The sequence below is a fragment of the Macaca mulatta genome, chromosome 12, assembly GCF_049350105.2.
Source record: "Macaca mulatta isolate MMU2019108-1 chromosome 12, T2T-MMU8v2.0, whole genome shotgun sequence".
NCBI classification, from domain to species: Eukaryota; Metazoa; Chordata; class Mammalia; order Primates; family Cercopithecidae; genus Macaca; species Macaca mulatta.
In genome coordinates, this window is record NC_133417.1 from 17,503,757 (window position 1) to 17,521,374 (window position 17,618).

The window sequence follows — 17,618 nt, forward strand, 5'->3', positions numbered from 1 at the left end:
AAATTATCAATTAGCCCTCAAAAATGTTTTAGGATTATGTAATTTCCATTTTATCTACATAATTCTCTAAGAGTTTTATAAAATGGTTGCTACAACTTGTATTGTGATCACACTGAGACACCAATAAATCTCTGCCAACAGATCAGTAAGTCTGGTATTTGATAAAATTAATCCAGTAGGTTTTAATAACAGTTATTTCACTTGGAGGAAGCACCACAAAAAGAATGGTTCCAGCAACTGTAGTCAAGATAGGTGAAGCAAATGGGGAAGTAAGCAATGTTAATACAAAGTATTAACTGTGGCAGCTTACATAATGCACCAGCTTTCATAAAAGCAGGCTGTTGCATAATTTATCTGTGTCCTATTATTGAGATGTTTAGTCCAACAAATATTTACTATACTGTATTTACTATAAGTGACTGAAATGCAAATTCATCTGAACTATAAAGTAACTACCACGAAATAAGAGCCTGTAAACATATCCCACATTATTGTGGTATAAACAACTTTTATGAATTGAAAATTACTTTGGCAACCTTACCATCAGAGTATTTTAAATGTTCAAAATACAGATATTAAATAGCACATTGTTATAAACTGTTTCCTTCTCTCTTCCTGATAAGATTATAAAACAAGTAATGCTTTATTTACTTCTCTTACATGTTCACATTATGAACATAAATTATTTCATTATAAATGGACATATATTCTAAATCTTAGTTCTACATTTTGAGTGCTTTTAAAAAATTAGTCTTCTAATTGCAGTCTATAATGTTTTCATACTGCATGTGTATCAGTCTAAATACTTTACAAAAGCTTATGTTCTGTCAGGCAGGCATGACTAGCAAACTGAGTGGGGGTCCTAATTAGAATCACTTCTGAAACCTGCTTATTTTCTAACTTAAGTGACATCTTTTAAGGTCATCATAGTTATTAAGTGAAAACACTGGCTGAGTATGCTTCTCTAGTGGAAACAGACAAAAATTCACAAGAATTTATGATATTCACATAGGTTATAATTTATTGAAGTTCCAGTATAATATAGGACTACTAGATAATTAGAAAGCAGATCATGTAAGACCAGACTGCTAAATCAATAATCATTGCTGGACCCTGTTTCCTAATGCTGATAAAAATGGGGTAAGTGAAGACTGGATAACATTTTTCGAGTTCCTTTCAGCTCTCAAGCTGCAGTACTTCTAGTGGAGATAGAAGACAGGAGACTTTTGCTTAAATCCTCTAGACCTGATCAGACCCTGCCAGCAGATGATAACCTATAAGTTAAAATACTAATTTTCCTCTGTGGGCATTAGCCTTTGTGAAATATACATATAAATAAACACATAAAAGTATCTCTATGTGTTGTGTACACATATTTGAAACCTTCCAGCAATTGTCTTAATGTCTTAACATACCTTTGCACAACTGAAGTCAGATTTCATATAATAAATGTTCCCTTTACTCTTGATTAAAATCATCAACCATTCCCCTATCACCTCTTTCTCCTAGCAGACTGTAGAAAGGAAATCATTTCTTAGGCTGTTTACCCTGCCTCTATTTTGAATGGATGCATTGGTTTAACAAATACTCTCAATCTTCTGGTGAATGTAAAGTCTATTCCAAATACTCCTAATCGTATTTACATGGCGCTGACACAAATCAGATGCTCAATAAAACACCTGAAATGAACATGAAAAAACGATCCTAACTCAGAAAGGGGAGGTTTTCACAAACACTTCTTAGCATTTACAAAATCCACTTGATTAACCACTATTGATTTCCACTTGTCAGAATAAAAGTCAGCACTGCTTTCTTAAGGGTGTCAAGGTGGGAGGTAGGGGTGGCTGGAAGAGTGGGAGGGTAGCTTAGATACAAGAAATTTGGCATTTTATCACACAATGTTACACTGATATCTAGAACTACATGGTGTGTGAAAGCTAGGATTATTTCTAGAAACCTATTTAGATTGATATACAGGTTAAAACATTCTTAGATGTAATGGATAAAGTCTTATCTATTAGCATATTCATTTTAAGAAGTTGTAAAGGATAGTTTAAATTTAAATAAGATCCCAATAAATATGGTTTTAAAAAAGGATCTTTTCTGCACATAAAAATAATGACAGTGGGTAGTTCCCAGATGAAAAATTCATACGTGAGAAATTTAAATGTAATTCTAAACTTCTAAGGATTGGCATTTAAAGACAGGCATTGAAGATTCAAAAAGGCAGCAGTGCTCATTGCCAAGAAATTATTAAACTCACAAGTATAAACAAGGCTCTAAATTAAAGAACATGTCAACCATGACTGTTGTCTCTTTACATCCATACAACGGTATCTTTTGGTCTATGGTTGTCACATTCTGTCCATACAGATAGAACAAATTTTATTTTAAAATTAAGGTGAAAAACTGCCAAAACAGTTATTTAATATGTAGACCCCAACATAATTTTACTTTCGCAGTTTTTAATTTATCATGCCATACAGCAGCCTACATTATATTTGTCTGTCTATAGAACAGAATGATCAAATAGATTATAAATTACTATCTTATATTGTTTTGACTGTGTAGTCAGGAAATAGATAAGAGAATTTCTCTTCGACTTAAGGTTATGTTTACTTCTCTCTTTAAATAAACTTAAATATTTTAATATTATAATTTATTTGGTATCTTGGCTATTAATGTTTAGGAGCTTAATTTCCTGAAATTTACTATTATGAGTTTTGAATGCTTGAAATGACATCATTTAGACTATACCAAAGATTTAAAATGTGCATTTTTCTCCTCACACTAAATGGCTTTCCAAAATATCTACCATTTGACTCTAAACTTTATCAAGATCTTACAGAAATATTCAGAAACTGCTAGGAAATGAATCTTTTAAAACCGCAATCCACATAATTGTGTAAAATAACATTTGAATAGGTGAGCAAATTTTCACTTGTATCAAACTGGGCAATGTTAAAGTTCTATCTCTCTGTAGACTTAAAAAAACCTGAAGAGGAAAATATGGGAATTCCCACATCCTTAATGGGAATCAGATCCTCCATTAGGCTGGACAGTCAAAAGTCTCCTTACTAACATGCTTATAACTTAATAAGTATACATAAAATGGAATAATTTAATTGTACACAAAAAAACCAAGAAAACTCTCATTTTAGTTATTGAGTGATTTACACTTAAGAAATAAGTCAATGTTTCTTTCTTTGAAGAATCCCAATCAATTTATCAATGTGAACAAAGCTTGATATTAACTGAAATAAGTGCTAAAGAATAATATTTTAGTTATGGATATGAATAAATCACAATTATTTGCTCTAACTTTAGCTTAGAGTATCAATATGTTTAACATTAATGTGCATGTTAGATGTCTTCCTAAAGTTAGGGATGAAATAAATATGAAATTTGAAGCATAAAGCATCTTTTAAAGTTGAGCTGCTAAACTGTAACCTCTCAGTCCCTCAAGTAAAGGAATGTGCAGATTTTGAACAATTCCATAGCAGCAGTGCGCACTCAGTAGAACACAAATTATCTTTGCTTCTTACAGCAAATCACAAGTACTGAGTAAGAAACAGGACTTCCTTACCCTTCTTTGACTGTATAACACTCAATATAGCTGTTTTTTAAAATGTGAACTTATTCAAAATGCATAAAAATATAAGAATGTACAATATACATATATACCTCCTAGTGGGGTCAAATGAGTGCCTTTTCGTTAGACATACAAGGACGTCTCAAGGCACTTAAGGGGTTAAGACACAATGCATGCATTCTTTTACATCAAGTATGTGAAATCACATGATTTGGAATAAGCCAACCTTATGATAAATATAAGTTACATTATTAAATCCAAGAGAATTTGTAGATTCATATTTATATTTTCTATAAGATGCTGGTAAATGGACATGTGCAGCATTTCCTGGGAACAGCAAATTCCACCTTTCTTCTTCTGAGCAGCAGGCAGGTCTCTACAAGGGTGTGCAGGGAGAAACGTGCTGCATCCATAGGCAGTGTATTGGCTAATATTAAGAATGATATTGCTAAAATTTTAAAAATAAAATCTGGTAATCAGTATAGTAAGTACGCAAACCACTGCAAAAGACCAGAGCTGACTCCTGATGTTTACTTCTTTTTGCTTTCATTATACAGGTGTATAACAGAGATGATGAGAATTTTGAGCCTTGTTTGTGGCAATTCTACCAAAAGGGGATTGCATGGCACCACTACAAAATTTCATAAATTACCCTGAACATACTCAGTTATTTACTATTTGTTCGGAGCAAAGCATGAAACAGTCTTCAAATACATGAGTTATAGATTTTGAAAGAGTGACATTTTTTAAAACATAAAGTGCAACAGTGCTGAAGTTTTCAAAGTTTTTTTGAGTTCTTCATTTTTTTTTTGTAAAATGCCATTTCCTGCGAGCAGCATTATGGCACAGTGAACATAAGGGAAAGTAGTTTTCCAACACATATCCCAGATTTTTCTGCTTTCTTATTTATTTGATGATGTTGTTAAGGGTTTAACAAAGCCTTCTTCATAAACTTTCAAAATAGCTTCACATACAAATCTGTATTGACTCTGAAAAATAAAATATAAAAAACAGAATTGATCAGAAAAGTCAGAAAACTGCCCTCTTCCCCCAAAAAAGACAAACATCTCACTTGGCTTGCTTACTTTAAAAAAAAAAAAAAACTCCATAAAGATACCATTTTTCACTAACAGTCTAGACTGGTTAAAAAATAAAGTTTGGCACTATATTTTATTGGCAAAACTCACTTATATGTTGTTGGTAGGGATGTTAAAATACTGCAGCCTCTATAAAGGGGAATTTGGCAGCATATAACAAAATTAACCGAATTTACCTCTTAACCCAGCAATCCCACTTCTAAGAATCTATCCAAAAAATTAACCAGAAAAAGAAACTGAAAACACATATTCACAAGCGAGGCTATTCATTGCCTATTTATAATACAAAAGGTGGAAACAATTTAATTGCCATCAACAGGGACCAGGTGACTACTGTACATTCTCACAGTGGAATACTAGCTAGTTGGGAAGAAAAGGTATAAAAGTCTACAAACTATAGGGTAGGTTATTTTATTAAGTAAAGAAAAGCAAGGAAGGTAAAGTACATGTAATATATTACCTTCATAAAAGAAAGGGAGGAAAATACAAATATCTATGTCGGTATATGTCAAGAAAAAAAAAGCAGTGGAAGAATAAATTATTTTAAAAATAGTTTCTTATAAAGGGATGGAGGGAAAAGGGAGCAGGAGAGGTACAGAGACTAGCCTTCATTAAATATACCTTCCTTCTTTTTAGATTTATACTTTGGAATAATGTAAATATAGCATATAATTACAAAAATTTTTAAATCCCTAAGAATTGACAATATCATGAAACTCATCAATGTGCGTATCTAGTTGATGACAACCATATAGAGGAGAGCTATTTGAAGGGGCATTTTCTTTTGAGACGGAGTCTCACTCTGTCACCCAGGCTAGAGTGCAATGGCACAATCTCGACTTACTGCAACCTCTGCCTCCCAGGTTCAAGAGATTCTCCCGCCTCAGCCTCCGGAGTAGCTGAGATTACAGGCACCTGCCACCATGCCCGGCTAATTTTTATACTTTCGTAGAGATAGGGTTTCACCATGTTGGCCAGGCTGGTCTTGAACTCCTGATCTCAGGTGATCCCCACCTGCGTTGGCCTCCCAAAGTGCTGGGATTACAGGTGTGAGCCACCGCACCCGGCCCTGAAGGGACTTTAAAATAGTAATTTGACTGACCATGGTGGCTTGTGCCTGTAATAAAAGCACTTCCGTAGGCCAAGGTGGGAGCATCACTTGTGGTCAGGAATTCAAGACCAGCATGGGCAACATGGCAAGACCCTGTGTCTACAAAAAAAGAAAAAAAAATTAAATGGATGCTGTGGCATGTGCCTGTAGTCCTAAGATACTTGGGAGGTGGAGACGGGAGGAACATTTGAGCCAAGGAGGTTGAGGATGCGATGAGTGGTGATCACACTACTGCATACCAGCCTGGCAAGAGAGCAAGACTCTTGTCTCAAAAATACTGCAAACAAACAAACAAATAAACACCTCAGTAAAATTTGACTGAATATCTGTGGGAGAATATACTCAAAGGGCAAAAAGTGCTGTGAAAAAAGGGAAAACTCTTTTTATTAGCCATGCTGTTCATAGTGGTAGTGTTGTTATTTTGAAACAGTTGTGTAATGTGGAGTACTTGTGATATTCTAACTCTTTCACTGCTAATATTGTAGAGAACCAGTATTCTTGTTAAAGATGTAAAAGAAGCTAAGTAAAAACACTGTGGTCCTGAATTTGTATTGGAAGCATAAGCATTAACCTATGATAAATGTATTTTCCTGGTTGTGCAATTTAACATTTTGAGAGACAAAAATTAACCCAAGCAAATAAAAGTCCTTAGTGCCCTTAGGTTGGTGCCTAAAATAGTTTCTCAATACACAGAACCACGCTTCTTGGAGAAACTACTGATTCTAAATCAGGGGCACAAGGTGTACAAGCTGGGCCTGGACATATTTTCTGATAGTAACAAAGCTATCAAAGTTACCAGGGTCTTGACAAAAGGACTCAGAAGCCAAGCTGAACAGGTTCCCACCGGCCAAAAATAAGACAATTTGGGTATCATTAAGAAAAATAACTATAGGCCAGGCACGGTGGCTCACCCCTGTAATCCCAGCACTTTGGGAGGTCGAGGTGGGCGGATCACCTGAGGTCAAGAGTTCAAGATCAGCCTGACCAACATGGAGAAACCCCGTCTTTACTAAAAACAAAATTAGCTGGGCCTGGTTGTGGGCGCCTGCAATCCCAGCTACTCGGGAGGCTAAGGTAGGAGAATTGCTTGAACCTGGGAGGCAGAGGTTGCAGTGAGCCAAGATGGATTACACTCCAGCCTGGGCACCAAAAGCGAACTCGTCTCAAAAAAAACCCAAAAACCAAAAACAAAAAAACTACAATGGGTTGAAACACATCAACTATGTTTAAATCCTTGATTTCAAAATAATACTCAAACGAAAGTTAAGTCATCACCCTTGGAGGAAGCTAGTAAATGATTCATTATATTGAAAGCTTGTAGATAAAGGGAAAGAATCAAATGTTTTTCTTGCCTTCCCTACACATGCTATACTACTTGCTAACCGAATAGTAAATATGAAGTTTCTCTTTAAAGAAGTAGTCCAGCTAATACAGACAGAATGATAGAATTAGAATATCATTATTTTGCAAATCTAATGAATTAATGAATGCAGGGATTGGTTGCTCAAGGGTGCTAACTTCACAAAAAGAAAGACAATCAGACATTATGTGCTTTTGAAGAAAGAATATATGACCTAAGATGCTTAAGCCATACATGTACCACTTTTAGGAAACACAGAGAACACCATCTTGAGGATGTAAACTGGCAAAATTCACGCCGTTGGAAATACATTGCAAATAACCTGATTCGTTTATCAAATAAATTACCAAAAAAAAAAAAAAAGACAAGATATGAAGGAGGAAGTTTTCAATTAAAAGAGATTTAAGAGACATATAAACCAATCAAAATGTGTAGACTATATCTGAATTCTGATTTTAAACAAATTATAAAAACAAAACCAAAAGCCCATGTGTTCTATGATCCAGGAATTCCTCTTCTAGGTGTATACCTGAAAGAAATGAAAGCAGGGCCTCAAAGAGATCTTTATACGTCCATATTCTTAGCAGCATTATTCACAATAGGCAAAAGGCAAAAGCAACCCTGTCCACTGATAGATAGACAAATGAATAAAGAAAATGTGGTATGTTCACTCTTAGAAAGGAAAGAAATTCTGACTTATGCTACAACTTGGATGAATCTTGAGGTCATTAATCTAAGTGAAATAAGTCAATAAGAAAAAGACAAATACATGAATTTACTTACATAAAGTATCTAGAGTAGTCAAACTCAAAGAAACAGAAAGTAGGATGGTGGTTACCAAGGGCTGAGGGGAGGAGAAAAATGGGAGTTTTTTAATGGGTACAGTTTTGGTTTTGCAAGAAATTGCAAATTGGTTGCAAAAAAAGTAAGTATAATTAACACGACTAAACTGTATATTTAAAAATGGTTGAGCTGGTAAATTTTATTGTATTTTGCCATAATTAAAATCTTTTTAAAAATCCTATTATGTAAGAATATAGATATAAGATCTCAAGAAAATGCAAGCAAACCAAATCGAGCAATACATAAAAAGCATTACATACTATGTCCAAGTGAGATTTATCTCAGGAATGCAAGGTTAACTTAACATCTAAAAATCAATGTAATATACCACCTTAATAGAATAAAAGACCAAAAACCACATGATATCTCAGATGCAGGAAAAGCACTTAACAAAACTGAACACACTTTCAGGATGAAAACATTCAATGAACAAGTAACAAAGGGATCTTCTTCAACTTGATAAAGGGCATTTATAAACAATCCATGGCTAATATGATAATTAGTGAAAATCTAAAAACTTTCCCTCTAAGATTAGGAAGAAGACAAGTGTTTTGGTCTCATCACTTCTATTCAACATTGTACTGGAGGTTCTATCCAGGATATTTATAAAAGAAAGACAAAGAAAAAGGAAAGAGGCATCTAGACTGGAAAGAAGTAATTTATCTCTATTTGCAAATGACATGATGACATGATCCTGTCAATACAAAATCTTAAGAAATTCACTCTCTCACACACAAAACTATTGGTTAATAAAGTAAACAATTCTATTTACGATAGCACCAAAACATACTAAAATACTGAGAAATAAGTTTAAATAAATGCAAGACTTGCATGCTGAAAACTACAATTAAAATTAAAGAATACCTAACTAAACAGAAAGACCATCCTGCGTTCATGCTTTGCAAGATGTAATATCACTATTAGAACAATACTTCCCAATTTGATCTAGAGATTCAACCCAATCCCTGTGAACATTCTGGCTGCCGTCTTTTTTTGTTTGTTTGTTTTTCCGGAAAGAATAAACTTATTCAAAATTCATATGAAAATGCAAGGGACACAGAATGGCTAAATCAAGCTGGAAAATGAAAGAGTTACGGATTTACATTTCTTGATTTTAAATTTTACAACAAAGCTACACTAATGATGACAGTGTAGTACTAGCATAGGAACAGAGATACAGATCAATGGAATAGAATTAAAAGTCTAGAAATAAGCTCTTACATTTGTGGTCAACTGATTTTTGAGAAGAGCCCTGAGATAATTCAACAGGAAAGAACAGTCATTTTAACAAATGGTGCTGGGACAAGTGGGTAACCACATGCAAGAGTTAAGTTGGAACCCTACCTCAAACCACACACAATAATTAACTCAAAATGGATCAGTCTTAAATGCGAGAGCTAAAACTATAAAACTTGTAGACTCATTGATGGGTTAGGTAATAATTTCTCATCTATGATACCAAAAGCACAAGCGATAAAGGAAAAACAGATAAACCAGACTTTATCAAATTCAAAACTTCTGTGCATCAACTATTATAATCAAGAAAACAAAAAAAATGGAAGCAAATATTTGCAAACCACAGATCTGATCAGAAGCTTTTATCCAGAAAATATAAAAAAAAACTTACAACTCGACAATAAAATGACAGCCAAATTCAAAAATAGGCAAAAGATTTGAACAGTTCTCCAAAAAATATATACAAAAAAATAGCTAATTATCACATGAAAAGATGCTTAACATTATTAGTGATATGGTTTAGCTAGCTGTGTGTCCTCACCCAAATCTCATGTCAAATAGTGTTGAGGAACACTATTTCCCAGTGTTGGAGGAAACGCCTTGTGGGAGATGACTGAATAATGGGGGCAGACCTCCTCCTTTCTGTTCTCGTGATAGAGTTCTCTACAAGACCTGGTTGTTTGAAAGTAGGCAGCACCTCCTGCTTCTTTCTCTCTGTCTCTCTCCTGCGGGCCATGTGAAGATATGCTTGCTTCCCCTTTGCCTTCCACTGTGATTGTAAGTTTCCTGAGGCCTTCCAGTCACGCTTCCTGTACAGCCTGGGGGCACTGAGTCAATTAAGCCTCTTTTCTTTATAAATTACCCAGTCTCAGGTGTTTATTTATAGCAGTGTGAAAACAGACTAATACAATTAGTTATCAGGGAAATGCAAAACAAATTCACAATGAGATACTACTTCATACCCAGCAGGATAGAGAGTAACACGTGCTGACAATGATGTGAAGAAAACAAAATCCTCATACACTGCTGGAGGAACTGCAAAATGGTACAGAAAATTTGGAAACATCTGGCAGTTCCTCAAAAGGTTAATCAGAATGAAAACATGACCTAGCAATTCCACTCCTGGGTATACCCAAGATAAATGAAAACGTATGTTCACATAAAAATTCATGGCAGCATGACTCATAATAGCCAAAAAGTGGATACAAACCAAGTAAATGTCCACCAACAGATTAACGGATGAACAAAATGTGGTAAAAATCCTTATAATGAAATATTATTGAACAATAAAAAGGAACGAGGTAATGATACATACTGCAGTACAGATAAACCTTTAAATATGCTACTTAAAAGAAGCCAGTTAGAAAAGACCAAACTGTATGATCTCATTCATATAAAAGGTCCAGAATAGGCAAATCTATGGAGAAAGAAAGTAGACTGGTGATTGCCTAGGTTGGAGGTTGGGGGTTGGGGGAGGTTAGAGAGGGTATGAGGGGAAATGGGAATAATTGTTAATGAGCTTGGATTTTTTTTGGGTGGGTATGAAGATGTTTTAAAAATTATATAGCTGGGCATGGTGGCTCATGCCTGTAATCCCAGCACTTTGGGAGGCCAAGGTGTGTGGATCACCTGAGGTCAGGAGTTCAAGACCAGCCTGGCCAACATGGAGACACCCTGTCTCTACTTAAAATACAAAAATTAGCTGGGCATGGTGGCGGGTGCCTGTAATCCCAGCTACTCGGGAGGCTGAGGCAGGAGAATTGCTTGAACCCGGAAGGCGGAGGTTGCACTGAGCCGAGATCATGCCATTGCACTCCAGCCTGGGCAACAAGAGCGAAACTCTACCTCAAAAAAAAAAATTAATTAAAAAAAAAATTATATAGTAGCGATGGTTGCAAGCCTCTGTAATACACAAAACCCACTGAATTGTACACGTTAAGCGGCTGAATTTTATGGTATGTGAATTGTATTTTAATAAAGCTGTTATAAATTTAAAAGGACGGTTTTTAGGAAACAACTAGAAATTTAAATACTGGCAATTTGATAATATTAAGAAATTGATTACAGTTCAGTGTGATAATGGTACTGTGTTTTTATTTAAAAGGAAAATCAATCCTTATCTTTTAGAGATACACACTAAAATATTATGAACAAAATGATATATCTAAGATTTGCTTCAAATACAGGGAAAGTGAACAGCTATACAGATGAAACAATATGGCAAATGTGGGATCTGAGTATAAACATGATGTTCATTATATTGCCTATGTTTGAAATTTTCTGTAATTAGAAACCAGGCTGGGCATGGTGACTCATGCCTGTAATCCCAACACTTTGGGAGACTGAGGTGGCAGGATAGCTTGAACCCAGGAGTTCAAGATCAGCCTAAGCAACATGGTGAGATCCCCTCTCTACAAAAAATAAAAAAATCAGCCCAATGTGGTGACTTATGCCAGTAGTCCCAGCAGAGGTGGGAGGATTGTTAAGCTTGGGAGGCTGAGGCTGCAGTGAGTTATGATCATACCCCTGCACGCCAGCCTGGGCAACAGAGTGAGACTCTTGCCTCACAAAACAAGAACAAAAAAATTATAGGCACTTACTGGATCACATAGGTCAATTTCCTTCAAGTAACCTATTTCACCAACAATGCTATTATTTCACAATGGTTTAATCAGTACAAAAGATAATTTTAACACTAAAATTCCATGATTCCTCTTTTGGCTCCCAAAGCATAATTAACACTCAGTATAGAATACACTAAAAAGTACCTTAATTTCTGTAATTTTTGCTATGGTAATGTAAGTTCTTTTTTTTTTTTTTTTTTTTTTGAGAGTCTTGTTCTGTTGCCCAGGCTGGAGTACAGTGGCGCGATCTTGGCTCACTGCAAGCTCCGCCTCCCGGGTTCATGCCATTCTCCTGCCTCAGCCTCCCAAGTAGCTGGGACTACAGCTGCCCACTACCAGGCCCGGCTAATTTTTTTTGTATTTTTAGTAGAGACGGGGGGGTTTCACCGTGTTAGCCAGGATGGTCTCGATCTCCTGACCTTATGATCCGCCCGCCTCGGCCTCCCAAAGTGCTGGGATTACAGGCGTGAGCCACCACGCCCGGCCACTACAATGTAAGTTCTTAAGTAAAAAGAAAAACAATTTCACCACAGCTATTTCACAGAAAGCAGGTCTATCAAGATTCTCCAGTTCAGGGATACTATCATTCTCAGCATTCCACTTGACTAAATAATACAAAACAAGTTCCTCTGCACCTGTTTAAACACTCAAGATTTAATATGCCAGGCAACTTGCATGTTAGCAAAACTTTTTCTGTAAAAAGTCAGATATTAAATATTTTAGAAATAGCAGGCCTTACGGTACTGTTGCAACTTCTAAACTCTGCAGCTATAATATCAAAGTAGGCATAGACAAATGAGCATGGTTGTGTTCCGCTAAAATTTTATTTACAAAAACAAGTGACAGGCCAGATTTGACTACTGGGCAGTAGTTTGCTTACCCCTGTGCTAGAGCTTATTTGACCATGGCAAGGAATTGAAAAGATAAAAAAGGATAAAAATGTGATTTAGAATACACATTGGTAACAAAAAATCATCATGTTAAGAATATACACTTGTATATGAAGTGCAATACTCACAGGTGTTTGGATCATCATGGCTCGTTGATCTCTCATTGTTCTTACAATATCTAGTGGATAAACTGGCTGATTGCATTCAATGAGACACATGGCTGTTTCCATAGTAATAAGAACCCCAGTTCTTCCGATTCCAGCACTAAAAAAGACAAATATAGGCAAGATCCTAATGATACTATTCTGTTATACTATTTGTGGCTTTTGTGCATAAAACTGAATTATAATATAGAAGAACAATATCATTTTAATATTTTATATTATAAAAGGTAGGAAGCCAAATACAGAATATTTTGAAAACAGAAAAAAAAAATGCACTTACTCATTTAATATTAATTAAATGTTCTGTACCTTCCATCTACCACATTAGTTGGAAAAATACTATTTTAAAGGAGTTAAATTTCAGTTTTTAAAATCTGAATAAGGAATAGAAGCTTACTGGAGCAACTCCTCTTTAAAATTCAAAATGATAGAATGACAATAATAAGCCATCAATGAATGCACAAAAGACAACAATATTTTACACTCAAATATATCTTTTTTTTTTTGAGACAGAATCTCGCTCACGCCTAGGCTGGAGTGCAGTGGTGAGATCTCCACTCACTGCAACCTCTACTTCCTGGGCTCAAGTGATTCTCCTGCCTCAGCCTCTCGAGTAGCTGGGATTATAGATGTGTGCAACCATGCCTGGCTAATATTTTTTGTATTTTTAGCAGACACGGGGTTTCAACATGTTTGTCAGGCTGGTCTAGAACTCCTGACCTCAGGTGATCTGCCCGCCTCAGCCCCCAAAGTGCTGGGATTCCAGGCGTGGGCCACCGCTCCCGGTCTCATTTTAAATAAAATTTAAATTAAATTTTACCATTGAGATAGCCAAGAACAACTTTTTAACTTCTAATCTGTGAACATGAATGTAGTAGTCATCAGGGACTTGGGATATAAAATGGTATTTCACCACTTTTGTTACTTTACCTCCCAAATTTTGGTCTATAATCTGTTTTGATGATTTGAAACTCTACTCTTAAAATGTGTTGGAAAGTTTAAGGATAAAGAGATACCTCAATATATCCTCTGAATAAATCACTTAACAAAGGTGGCCATAATAGGGAGGGAACAACTGTCTCCTAATCTCTGGATCAGTAGCAGTAAAGCCTGGAGTCACTGTATTTGGCCCTTTGAGGGCAGAAGGGGACCTTGGTCTCAAAGAAAGAAAGAGTAGCCTGCTGTTTACTTAAAGCTTTTAGAAGTAGCATATCCTTTGGTAGGGTCACTTCAAGAGAGGTAGGAGTACTCAATGAATATCTTAAGAGAAGCCATAGGCAAGGAAGAAGGAAGGGAATCTAAATATTAGGCTATAACCTAATGCCTAAGCCATTGTCTGAATGTGTCCCATAAAATTCCTATGTTAAAACTTAGTCACCAATGTGATAATATTAGGAGGTGGAACCGGTGAGGCATGGTGGCTCACACCTGTAATCCCAGCACTTTGGGAGGCCAAAGTAGATCCGTGGATCCCTTGAGCCCAGGAGCTCCCAGCCTGGGCAACATGGCAAAAACCCACCTTTACAAAAAAATACAAAAATTAGCCAGGTTCGGTGGTGCACCTGTACCTCCAGCTACTTGGGGGGCGGGGGCGGGGGCTGAGGCAGGAGGATCACTTGAGCCTGGGAGGCAGAGGTTACAGTGAGCTGTGATCATGCCATTGCACTCCAGCCTGTGTGACAGTGTGAGACTCCAACTCAAAAATAAAAAGAAAAGGTGGGACCCTTTGGAGGTGATTAAGTCATGAGGGTTGATGGGATTAGAGCCCTTATAAAACGACTTCAGACAGTGGGTTCGCCCCTTCTGTCCCTTCTAGCGTGTGGGGAAACAGTATTTGTCCCGTCCAGAGAATGACACAACAAAGTATCATAATGGAAGCAGAGAGCAGCCCTCATCAGACCCTCATGAGAACCTGTGTGTACCCTGATCTTGAACTTCCCAGCCTCCAGAAGTATAACAAATGCATTTCTGTTCCTTTTAAATTACCCAGTCTTAAATATTTTGTTACATAGCACAAATGCACTAAGACAGCCCACAGTACTGTATTTCATCAAATCTATTGTAAATTGTTAAGACCAATTTCAGAGGTGTCAAAATATGAAAAGGAGGAGCATTTAAGAATCAGTGCAATCAGTATTATTTTTATGTCTTATGATAAAGTTACTGCCAATCATATGTTAGAACATATCTTTTGCCTTCTATCTTCAGAGCATAGCTTTGAGTTCTAATTATTACAGTGACAATAACAACATAAGGACAAAATATGTACTCTCTTTTAAAAATGACTTATCTGTTCATCTATACATTCATAAAAGATGGAAAACAGAATACCTGCAATGGACAACAACAGGTTCTTCCTTGCCAGCCCTCTTGTTTCGTACATGACAAACAAAATCTAGAAAGTCACTCGAATCATCAGGGACTCCATGGTCAGGCCAGGCTATGTACTGGATCTGAGTGAGTGGACGACTTTCATTTTTCTAAGAACAAATGAAAAATTATGCACCTTGATGTATGCATTATTTAAATTGTCCCTATAAACCTCATAAAATTAATCAGGAAAGAAGGGAGGGGGAGATAGAAAACTAAACACAGCTTGCAGCACACTTAGCATTGATCATTAGTTCAGCTGTTCTCTGACCCGCTTCCTCATAGTTGTGTGGTGCCTGCTGCCTCAATCCCAGAGACCCCATTACAAGATTATAGTTCCCCCCTTAACTGCTCTACAGATAACAACTTGGGACATTATGAAATGTTAAATTGCCCCTTTGAGACGTTCTTTTGGGTCCTGCAGACCAATGAAACTACTGACTCAGTCAGTCTAAAGGACCCTGAGATAAGCTAACTCACCAAAGAATGCAGTTTCCACCTCCTGATGATTTCATCCACCTTATCCCAACCAATCAACGACCTTAATTTCCCAGCCCCTTGCTCTCCACCATCCCCTTCAAAACCCCATCCCAGATCTCATCTCCTCAGGGAGATGATTTGAGGGTCTCCTCCCATCTCCTTGTTCGGTACCCGGTGATCATTAAACTCTTTATCTGCTGCATCCCTGCTGTCTCAGTGTATTGGTCTGTTATTGCACAGCAGGAATATGAACCTGTTGGTACTATGACATTATCTTTAAAATATATTCATGTCATTGGAATTTTAGAAGGAAAGCAAAACCAACCACTCCTCTTCTCCACCAAAAGTTATGTATAAACTCATTAGAATGCAAAATTTCAACAAAAGGGAAAGAAACTATTTTATAGAAATAGTTGTATCCATTTAAGTAATGGCTAATTACATTACTACTCTTTTTATAACTCAATTTTTATATGTGTAAAGTATTTTAAAAATGATAATCAAGTACATAGGTAGAAACAAATTAAGAACCAGAGAAATGCTTAAAGAAAACTAATGAATTCTTGGGGGAGCAAAAATGGTAAAGTGAAAAACATTTTTTGTGAACAAAGCTGAACTAATCCTCATACAATACAGATGAAATTATGGAAATCAGAAGAATAAAATCTCAAGATAAATGTATATTAAAAATTGGAGTTAATAAAAACACAAAGTCAAATCAGTGAGATTAATTCTTTTTGGAGAGCCAAGGTTGCTATAATGGAGACAGTAAGAGTATTGGGTTTAGATACATCTTGGTTCAAATCTTGACTCTGCCAGTTATGGCATTCGATGTTTCAGAAAATAATTTCCTTCAACTGAAAAATGAAATAACATCTATACTTTAAAGCATCAGTCTTATGCTAAAAAGACTCCATGAGAGGACCTGTAAATCACCCAATCAGCTACTTGGCACCACATACTCAATAAACCGTTGCTACAGTCATTCAATACTATGATTATAACTATGGTTATTGCCATTTACACTAAAGAGAGCTTCCTGAAAAGTAAAAGGTATTCAAGACTTGAGGTAATATCTGCTATCATTAATCCATTCATGTATCTATTTATCTATGGGAGCAAACTTATTTTCCCAATAACGTTTGGCTCAAACTTTAGAAACTAACTCATGTCTTAGTTCTAATGTACTCAGGGTGTGTAAAGAAAAGCCACTATGGTACATAAAACTGTCACGGATAATCTACAGGTGGAGTATAATAGAGACTATGCTAAAGATAGACATTATTTTATATAAACATACATAGCCTATCTTTCAGTACCTATTTGAGAAAACGAAGAAATGTTGTATTGGCTTGACCTGTTACACTAGACCATGAGCTACACAGTATATGTCCCCAAACCCTAAATTCATTCTGATGGACTCTAGCCCATAAAATATTGAAATTTTAAAATTCTTGTAATTTTAGCTTCATTCAAGGCCAGATTCCTTTTCTATAAATTAGCACAACTTCTGGCTTCTTCCCTTTTAGTAAGTAAGGCTCTATCTCTCTGGTTTCCTTTAATCATGCTCTTGGGGTTGGAGGGGAATTCTCATTTCCAAAGGCTTGACCATTGATAGGATAGTCCTGGGCACTCACAGCTTGGGCTATTTGCTCTTCTCTAGCAGTTATTTCCTTTTTTTAGTCCCTTTCAAAACCAAAGGTAGTTGGCAGGGGGATATCTAGCTGCAGGCACAGAAAGTAGGTGCACTGTCTCTAGCAGCCTTACAGAACTGGCAGCATGATGCTCTCCTGATACATCTTCCAATTGGGATACTGAGCCATCATTTATTAATCAGTTTCAATTGAAGCC

The 17,618-nt window shown here is 36.2% G+C and overlaps 1 protein-coding gene across 3 annotated transcripts in view; it reads right to left on the bottom strand.

Moving 5' to 3' along the window:
* Window positions 1-4,107: 4,107 nt before the first annotated feature.
* Window positions 4,108-17,618, bottom strand: part of PTPN4 (protein tyrosine phosphatase non-receptor type 4) — a 228,203-nt gene continuing 214,692 nt past the window's right edge. For 2 of the 3 annotated variants that reach the window (XM_015109887.3, XM_077956130.1), the window contains 3 exons: window positions 15,249-15,397; window positions 12,882-13,017; window positions 4,130-4,581 (listed from right to left, as the gene is read on the bottom strand). In XM_015109887.3, the coding sequence (XP_014965373.1) occupies window positions 4,495-4,581; window positions 12,882-13,017; window positions 15,249-15,397 (372 nt within the window). In that variant the 3' untranslated portion in view covers window positions 4,130-4,494. 3 annotated transcript variants of the gene reach the window in all.